The sequence below is a fragment of the Branchiostoma floridae genome, chromosome 6 (genome assembly GCF_000003815.2).
Source record: "Branchiostoma floridae strain S238N-H82 chromosome 6, Bfl_VNyyK, whole genome shotgun sequence".
In the NCBI taxonomy this organism is placed as follows: domain Eukaryota; kingdom Metazoa; phylum Chordata; class Leptocardii; order Amphioxiformes; family Branchiostomatidae; genus Branchiostoma; species Branchiostoma floridae.
Window position 1 is genome coordinate 16,091,184 of NC_049984.1, and position 10,291 is coordinate 16,101,474.

At 40.7% G+C, this 10,291-nt stretch overlaps 1 protein-coding gene across 1 annotated transcript; it reads left to right on the top strand.

The window, feature by feature from the left end:
- Nucleotides 1–663: 663 nt before the first annotated feature.
- Nucleotides 664–3,295, top strand: LOC118418141 (5-hydroxytryptamine receptor 3A-like). Its single transcript, XM_035823975.1, has 4 exons — nucleotides 664–715; nucleotides 1,047–1,229; nucleotides 2,264–2,396; nucleotides 2,863–3,295. The coding sequence occupies exons 1-4, from the start codon at nucleotides 664–666 to the stop codon at nucleotides 3,293–3,295; spliced, it is 801 nt and encodes a 266-aa protein (XP_035679868.1).
- Nucleotides 3,296–10,291: the final 6,996 nt, after the last annotated feature.

Consider the following 10,291-nt stretch of genomic DNA (forward strand, 5'->3'; position numbering starts at 1 on the left):
TCATTCTCAGCTCTGATTGTTAATATTTCTCAATTGTTGGTGTTCTTTAATTCATCTTATAAATCTTAGTTACTACAAGCCAACAGGCTTCTCCATCCCCTCCTTTTGCATTTTTAATTACGTTTGTTTATTTTATTGTTATCCCTTTTATGTGCGAATTGAAAAAAAGAAAGCTTACTACTGTCGATGTCGTTTTTCACAGTAACGTGTTCTTTTTCTTAGACGTGGCAAGACAGTAGACTGAGTTGGGATCCTAAATTCTACGATGACATCATGACGCTTACCTTTCCGGGCAACAGAATTTGGACTCCAACATTGACCTTAAAGAGAAAGTAAGCTATTGCGTACACGTGTATTTAATTTACCCACTTTAGATTAATCATTTTAAACATCATACGTCTTCCATCAGACAAATAATAAAAACTAAACAATTTCTACAGACCAAGTCGATGACCAAACGCGTTTACATCATCCTCAAAGTTTACGAGCGTTTTTGTAAAACGAAAAATATGTTGGTTACTTTGCAGTGCTGATCCTAACAATAAAGGCCTACCAAAGGATGTACCGATCCGAGTGAGCAGCAATGGCCGGGTAGCATGGAGTGTGGGAACCCTGACCACCACCGTATGTGATGCAGACCCCTTCTACTTCCCTGCAGACACCATGGATTGCCACGTCTGCTTCTCTGCAATCGCAGCAGTGGAGCAAACCATTAGTAAGTTTTGCAAATAATTCTTACCTAATCTTAGTTTCTTGTGTAAAAAGATAATATAAAACGATATGCATATTTCTAAAAAAATGATTGATAACTACAAGCTTGTGGGCAAGGGAAGAAAATTATTCAACAGAAGGAAACTAGAAGATGTTTCTTTAACTGTGTGGCCACCGATTGCAATTCTAATATCTGGTACACAATATCCTAATGACAATATAAAAGGTAACGGCTTGCTGAAACCAATTTTTGAACATAGAATGCCAAGGAGGAGCGCCTGCTATAGACAAAGGAAACACTCTGTGCAACACTTACTTTAATGTAACAACGGAAGGTGAATGGTACCGAAATGAGAAGATATTTGCAAAAGACAACAGGGAAGCGTGCTTTGTTGTCCATCTGGAGAGGATCCCCCTGTTCCACATCGCCACAACTGTTGGACCCTGCATCATCCTGGTTGTACTGATGATCATCACATTCGTCATGCCACTGGACAGGGGAGACCGGATCTCGTTCGGTTTGACCATTCTACTCTCCATGGTCGTGTCTCTTGTATTTGTGACAGACGTTCTTCCAGTCAAGGGGGCTTTGCCATTTTTGGGTGGGTAAAATGAATTATAAACCAACTGTATTGTTTTAAGACAGAAAAAGTGTCACTAGAGGGTGTTCTGATATCGCTATTTCAGCGTTCTGGTAACTGTTTACCATATTGACACACTAGATTTTACCGAATTTTCGGCTGAATCCGTCAGTCTTGTTCACGGAATGGACCAGTCTACTGCAGCTTCCGGGACGTCGAAACCACGTGACTGCAGCAGCGGGTCATTGGTGCCAGATAACCTGTGTCAACCCCCGTCTCTAATCAGTGTCGGTCGGTGAGCTCGAAGGTGACCTTCCATTCCGTGTACAAGACTGACGGAGTCAGCCGAAAATTTGGGTCATAAGGTCGTAGCAAGTAACTTCCATGGATGACATTCCCCACTCATTAATTTTCGTCAGATTTCAGAATTTTTTGTTCTTTGAAGAGGGTTAACGTGATAATAAATTACCAAAATTATCAAATATGTTGTGTTGTAGCCTGTTGATTGTACTGGTAGTGGTGACAAGTACAGCGAGGTACCCAGGGCTGTTGTTGAAGTGAAACTAGTTGGATAGTTGTAAAAGTGGCACCAATATGGAAGTGAGTGTAGTTACTAACTTTGCCAGTGATACCAGTCTACCACACTGGTGTCACTTTTACTACACCGGTACATGTCAGGAATACAGGTATGGATGTCTTGTTGGTTGTGGTACCATGTTTTGTCCCTTTGTTTCTTGTTACAACTTCTTGTTAATGCCATTATGCCGTCTTTTTTTTAAAAAGTACCCATCTTGGTTTTTTGTACCCATATTGTTTTTTTCGCCCTATTTTACTATGTTTGCAGTCTAAAGAGGATGTCATCCATAAAATTTACTTGCTGTTGCCGAATGTCATTTACCAACACGAATGAACTTTTATGCCATGTTTATGTTTATTTCTACGCCATGTTAATGCTTATATTAATGTTACAGCTACGCTGATCATCGTGTACATGGCCCTGATGGGACTGTTTATCTTCTTCACTATGGCCGTCATCGTTATTCACGACCGGAAGGGCAGCCTGCCTCCGACGGCGAAGATTATTTTTCTCCGACACATTTCAAGGTACCTTCTATTTGTTCCAACATTTTTTTTATCAATATGCGTCTATGTACAATCTAACATATAAAAATCAAATACGTTAGTCTGGAGATTTTGTTTGATGCTGCAACTGACAACAGACGTCGTAGCTGACATCATTATTCTCTATACACTTGCTGTTACATTTTCGTCCCGTACCTTGGCGTTTTCTGGGAATACGATTTCTTTCATGGTTCCAGCCAATACAATCACGCAGATGACGTCATACCGACATCATATTACGCCACTCAAATTTCTTGCGATCTTCATATTTCATTTGTACATTGGTGATCCTTTGATTAGTCGTTTAGGAGTTACAGGAGTTTCAAACCATTTTCTCAAAGGCCCACACCCCCGGACCCAGATTGACCAAGAAGAAAAGCCCGGTCTCAATAGGGTTATATGATTATTTCCTGTTGGCGCCATCTCATTCACGTCGTTTGTTATTTAGGATACTGCTGTTGGGTGATCTAACAGAAGAGAGGCACCCACGTGATGGTGAGGATGGCCCGACTTGCTTTCCTGCCATAGAGTTGACCAACTGCGCCTTTCAAAGCGGTGACAAGGTGGAAGTCAGCGACGAGATATCCTATGATGACAACGACACAACCAGGCAACCATCATCACCTCTTGCAGGCCTGGAGGCCACCAGTTACTCCGTGCTTCTTAAGCTTATTTCTAATTTTAAAGGGGTGAAAAACGACATCAAAGAACTCGCTAAAGCGGTTGACAACAAGAGAGAGGTGTTGATGAAATTGATGAAAAATGAGGAGGGGGTGTCCGAGTACATCCTGTTGGCTAAAGTCCTGGATAGGCTCTGTCTTGTTCTGTACATCATCAGCATCGTGGCAGCCGTACCCATGACTATGTATATAGGCACGTAAATGCCTGGCATCTGGGTCTTTTCATGAGGCATACGTCAAGTGACTTGCATATGCGTTGTTCTTTAAAACAAAATTGGCAACATAAAGTCAAATATGACACGTTTTAGCATTTCAATCATTGGTTGAATATGGTAGAGTTATTGAAATCATTGACAAAGGTTCTACCAAAATTGCCAGAATGCCAAAATCGAGATAATTTCCTTTTTGATAAAGTGTGATTCCTTCGATTGTGATACAGTTTACAATATAGAGAGTAATGTAGAATGGCGTTCAACTTCTGTTTGACCTAACTATTGTTGCAATATTGTGCTGTAGAGGAGTGTAGTTGTGCCTTCTCGTTTCGATAATTTTATATGATCCATGTCAAAATATCCGGAGTTCACTTTCAACCACTCTTTGTTGCATGTTGCTTGTCATTAGGTATTCTTCATATAATATTATACTGTATTATATCATATCATATTACATTACATTACATTATATTATATTGTATTATGTTACATTACGTTATATCTCATATCATGTCATGCTGACATATCATATAGACTTAGCAATAGATACGTGGACATTATGAATGTGTTATAGAATTGCTGGATTGATAGTTTTGTGACTTTCAGATACAGCTTGAGTAACATATTGTGCACCTTGTACATAAAAAAAGGCTGGTATGGAATAAAGAGTTTTAATCCATGTGTGGTATGTTATGTCGCATTAAATTTGAAAGGACATGATAAGTATAGACATTTCAACTTGTTTCCTATTGTTGATGTATGCAGAAAGATATTGCACTTCAGTTGAAATTTTTGAATGTGCTTGTCTTATTTTCTGTTTACTTCAGTAATGTATTCTGTAGTTACAAAAATATATGAAACATTTGCTTTTAATGGTGCATTGCGTAAGATTCGCTTTGTCTTGATCAAAAAAGTTCTGCCGTTAATTACTTGAACTCCGTGATAATCTGTTCTTCAACTTTAGGCCCACATTTGTATGTGACCTTGGTACTGCAGCAAAACTTCAATTTCACCCGAACATGCTGTAGTCTTGATGTTTTGGTGATAGACAGCATAAGGACAAAGTGTTGTTCTCCCATCAGCTCTCTATCGAACTACGGGGGCGATTATACTGTGTAACAAATAATTCAAAGAGGATAACTAGAAATAATTACAAAGAAACACACAAATTTCTGGTATTCAGTATTTAGAAAGATGTACTCATTGACGTGCAATTTCTGCAAATCATGAATGGATATTCATAGATAATTAAGAAAATTTGTAATTCTAGTGTTTTAATGTTTCAATCACACGTCCTGAACCTCGATCAAAGTAACTTTGATCTACTTCATCACATCATTTACTCGGTATTTCAAGCACAAACATACCACGCATGGATGATCTGCTCGGCAATAGTCGGGAAAATATTTTGGTTGCAAACAATGGCACTGGAGATTGAAAGTCTAGGGAGAGTTGCGTTGAATTGAGAACGCAGGGGCCAATTCTATTGTCTACTTGGACATGACTGAGCCTGGAAAATATTTTGGTTTCAAACAGTGCCACTGCAGCAATCACTGAGATTCTTGGGAGAGTTGTGGTGATTTGAGAACGCACGTAGAGCTTTATTGTCTACTGTTAAAACCTCTGCAACTTGGGCAATCATGTTTAAGACTATGTTGGCGGCCGGGAAAGCAAACAATGTAAGTACTAAGTACGTATACCTTTGTAACACATAGGAAAAGAGGGATTGATGTCTCCCGCTGCATGGATATTTCGCCCACTAGTATCTCTAGAGCATATCTTCTGTACAAAGTTTCTGTTATTGAGAACATAAAATCTGGGAGAAGATTGTGAAGTGAAGGTCATATGCATGTTATATGCGCGGTAATGCACGCACGTATCTCACTGACGCTACGGCATGTTGGCGGCGTCGCTGCGTTCGAGCGATTTTACAGAGCGTTCAATGGAGCGTTCAGTTGTAGGGGCTCCCATATGGTCTAGTGGTTAGGATTTGGCACTCTCATCGCCAAGGCCCGGGTTCGATCCCGGGTGTCGGCATGTTTGTTTCTTTCTGTTCTACAATGGTTCCCACACCGGGAATCGAACCCGGGTCTTGCCAAGGAGCTCTGAGCTTTTGTGGCGACAGCGATAGCGGTCATGATTTGTAATCCGCCGCCCGGGTTCGATCCCGGGTGTCGGCATGGTGGTAGCCTTCAGTTCCACAAAGGGTCCCACACCGGGAATCGAACCCGGGCGGGGGACTACAAATCATGACCGCAATCACCGTCGCCACAAAAGCTCAGAGCTCCTTGGGCAAGGACGATAGGCGGTACTTGAACACCACTGTTACACAATGGATTTCATCGCTAAAACACGAATCTTTTTAACCATATGAGTGTAACTGTTTCGTCGTCTTTTTAGTCATACTTGAACGTTCCAATTTAGGACGTAGTGACGCCACCAATGTGCCGCAGTTCATGAGCTCTTATGGCTTTAACGGGCGTGGCCAGTGGAACACCCAACTGCTACCGGGCTATATTCGGGTACACTCGGGCTCCGGATTTTTTTTAAACCCAAGAGTTCAAATCATCCCGGGAGATAAACGCCGTGACCTACCCGTGTTAACGCCAAGAGGTACCCCCGGAGTATCCGGCAGTCCACCGGGACAAATTTGTGGCTTCGGAGCCCGGTCGCGGCTACTAGCCTGGTGCCATATTATAGCTCTCGAGTCTCTTCTGTACTCTGCGGAGAGGACGGAATAGACTCAGGAGCTATAATACGGCTGGATACTAGGCTACGTGGCTACACCCCCAATTATATCCCCTTTCCACTAGGACAGCGCTCTCCTCGCGCTCTCTCTGCGACCTAAAATTTGACATATCCCTCAACGAATTGTATCGAAAGGAAACGAATCTTTTTACACTTTGCGTGTTTTGTTTTCTTCTCAGTCACGCTTTTACGTTTTGTATGGTATACCCAGTATGAAAGTGAAGGTTATACATATCCTATGTAGGTCGCAGAGAGAGCGCAGCACGATCGCCGTCCTAGTGGAAAGGGGGCCTTAAAGGTGGGTTTACACCTGCGTATATTTTCATGCCGCATGAGTTCCGTTTTGACATTTTTCGACCTTTTGACTAATTTCTTCAATACGCGGCCGCACGCACAAGTCGCACCTCTATCGCATCTGAATCGTCTTTAGAAAGTTTCACGTACGCAGGCAAACGAAAATATACGCCCAGTTCGTCTGATAGTTTTGGACATGCACAAAACTATCATTCGTACGCAGTTTGGTGCCCAAAACGTTCTGGATGCGCAATACAGTGGTCCCACGTCGGTCGATTGCGCTATGAAGACGCTACATGTTTGCGCTTTACACGCAGTAATACGCGGAAATCGCGGTAATGCGAGTACATAGCGTTCTTACAGCGCAGACACAACGCACCATGAGCGACCGTATAACGAATGCACACATAGATCACGATTTAGTACCGTGCGTTCTGCGATCGCTTTGCGCATACTACGCGTACTGATAGCGTGATCGACGCACACTCCAGATTTGGAATAAATACGAAGGTGCATCTGACTCCAGACAAAAAAAATCATCTCAAGATGTATATAACTTTATTGCACAACAATTATACGAGGTACAAAGTATGGTATCTACGTACATAACTACAGTGCTTATAGCACTGTAGTTATGTAGATGCCATACTTTGTACCTCTTAACTTTAGTTAAGGCTTATCTAACTAATACAGGAGTTGTATTATGGGATAAGTTTCTTACAATCATTGGAGGCCTTTACAATCATTTGTGGAATTTCTAATGTCTAAACCTTCTTTTATATATTTTCCTATATCTGCCATGCAGGGATTGTCACATGTCATTATGTATTTGAATTTGCACTTCAGGTCCATTTGGATAAATCCTTGTGTACATGCAAAATGACAGCCTTCTGTATAGAGAATTGCGTATATCGGAATATTTGGGACATACAACCATAAAGTGATATTCGTCTTCTATTAGCTCTGGACAGAATGGACAAACCCTCTGGTCGATAGGGATTTTTTGGAATCTTCCGGTTTATGATGTCAGATCCAGGACTGACGAATTTGTACCGGGGGCATGGAGAGATGGTCACAACTTGCAGGACACCATGAATGCAGGACACTGGTCCCAACAGAGCCTCCAGGGACGGGAAGATGTAGAGGAACCTGCTCAAGCACTGGGTCAATTTGTGTGACACACGTGCCATTTTGTGTAACAGATGTTTGACTTAATTTGCTGATAATGGCACTTTTTTGTGTGTGTAGAACCACATGATATAAAGGTGCAATATAGAGCCATATTACAACTTTGAAAGAGGGCGTAAGGTTTCATAATTGTTTAATTTACGTGTTTGATAAAGATCTTGAATACGTTTTGTGGTGTGTATGAGTGTGATTTTTATAGTAGTTGAAATACTAAGATGATAGGGGAAATCATTAAGGACAAAGTGAAAACAAACACAATCTTAACAGTGCACATAATTTCTTAAGGTAAATGATGGCCCACATTTCTGTTAAAGCACAGTGTCACTGCTTTATTGCTTCGCAAATGAATAAAAAAACCTCTTCACTGTTTACTTGTCAGTGTTCTACTTGCACTGCCTGTAAACAAAGGCATACGTAGTACAAAGGGTTCCTCTAACAAAAATACTCTATTGGCAATGCTCGCAAACAAAAGTATATGTAACACAAACTGTTCCTCTGACACACCTGAAATGCGTTTGGAATGCAGTTAGCACCAGGTGCGTCAGGCATGCGGTCGGTAGACGTTGTGTGCGTCCGGAAAACGCCCAACATACGTACCCCATACGAATCTATTCGCAGTACGGAAAATTTTGTTGCGCATTTCAGTTGCAATCATACGCATCTCATGCGAAATGAAAACGCTGAAGTCGTAATTCAAACGCCAGATGGGCTCGACGTACAATTTAATTTATTCCAAAAAAATTCCAAATGTTGGGCGTTCGGCCGCGTATTGACAAAATTTCATGCGGAACTCACGCGCACTTGAAAATATACGCAGGTGTAAACCCACCTTTAAGTACTGCGCAAATTTGACCAAAGCATATTAATAGCCGGGCATCTTCAAGAACCCAAGTGCAAGCAATAAAACCCGACATCGACAGAACTAATATGCCATCAACAACAAAGGCTTGATCATGTCATGGAGCCTGCGACGGAGGTAATACGTATTACCAAGGAGGTCTGATATCACATCCAATTGACTGTGCCATGATTGTGCGTCAGCGAACATTGTTAAACAGTTGCACATTACTACTATTTGAGTATTTCAAACATGGTACATCCTGTGTATACACCTATTAAACCAGGCGTGGTAAAATTCCTAACAACATTACAAACAACATGAATATTATTGCAGTGATTGAAATTATCATTAGTGATTGTGTCATCATTTGCAGCTGGTTTCCGTGGTATTATATATGATCTGTTCGCCATCTATTAGCCAATACATACAGTAATAGATTTTGAAGAAAGACTGAATATATTAATGCAGCTATAGGACTTTCCAAAGACTATAGATGCAGAAGATTATTTCAATCGTTAAACATGTGGTAGCCCTACTCAATTGTAACACTATATCAAAGACTTATGTTACCCCGAAAACTTTCCGTAGGTCCGCGCCTTTGCAAATTTGACATTTTGGGCCCGAAACGGGCCATTTCGTGTCTTATTCTATACACCTATTTTGTACTTTGTGTAATAGTCGTCGTCATACATTGTGATGTGCAATTGTCGTGCAATAACTGAGTTCCTCTATAACTAGAGTTCGGCGACCTCATACCTCCATGAAAATTTAGAGCTTTCGTAAATTCCATGCAATTGACTAACACATTAACATAATTTATGCATGGTGTTGTTAATCATTGAATAACGTACACATGTCACAATTATAAAATTCCCATTATTAATGATAAAGTGGTTTTGCAATTTTTGCATAAATTATGCAAATAAGTTCCTCATTACCATATTTGGTATCTGCTTATATTCCACCTATCATAATTAACATGTGTTACATGTATTGAGGTCCAGTTATTGAAAACAATGGAACTATACAATTTCCTCATTAATCATGCAAATAAAGTCCTCATTTGCATAACATGTATATCATTATGAAAATCTTTGCCTAAGCTACCTGCATGCCTAAAATGCAGGCAATCCGTCGTTCCTTTCTGCAGTTATCCTCTTTGGAGTGTCTTGACAAAAACACCCCTGCAGTTCTAAAATTAAATATTAGAGGGCTGAAACTTGCCCCACTTGTTTATGGCGCTATAAGCTATCTATCACCTAAATGTCAAGACCATAGCATGTCTGGAACAAGAGATACATTGAAAAAACTGCTATGATAGAATATTCTCATTAATTATGCAAATGTACTCCTATTTTGCATAATTAGTATCTTTTCTTGTAAAACATTGTCTAAGGTACCTACATACCAAAAATGATGAAAATCCGTTGTTCCCTTCTTGAGTTATCCTCTTCAGAAGTTTTTGACAAAAATGCCCCGGCTATCCCAAAACTAGACGCTTATGTCATTTCTTCCTGAGCACAAGAGCTATCTGATACTCAAAAATCGTGACCATAGCATGTTCAGAACACCGAGATAGCAAAACCGGAAGTTGCGCTGCAGTACCAAGGGGAGCCACTAGGGGGCCCAAAATCTAATCATTTCCAGCTTTCATCACACACTACCAACACACCAAGTATGAAACCAATCCACCCAGCCCTTCATGAGTTATGCTGACCACAAATATGCGGACACACAGACAGACACACAGACAGACAGACACACAGACACACACACAGACACACCAAAAACTATACCTCCATTTTTTCATGGAGGTAACAAATCTTCGTCTATATCGGTGTTAAATAAAGTCATCATGAAAAGAAAAAGAGTAGCAGCCCAAAATCTTTCTCTGGAATATACAAGGTTTTCATT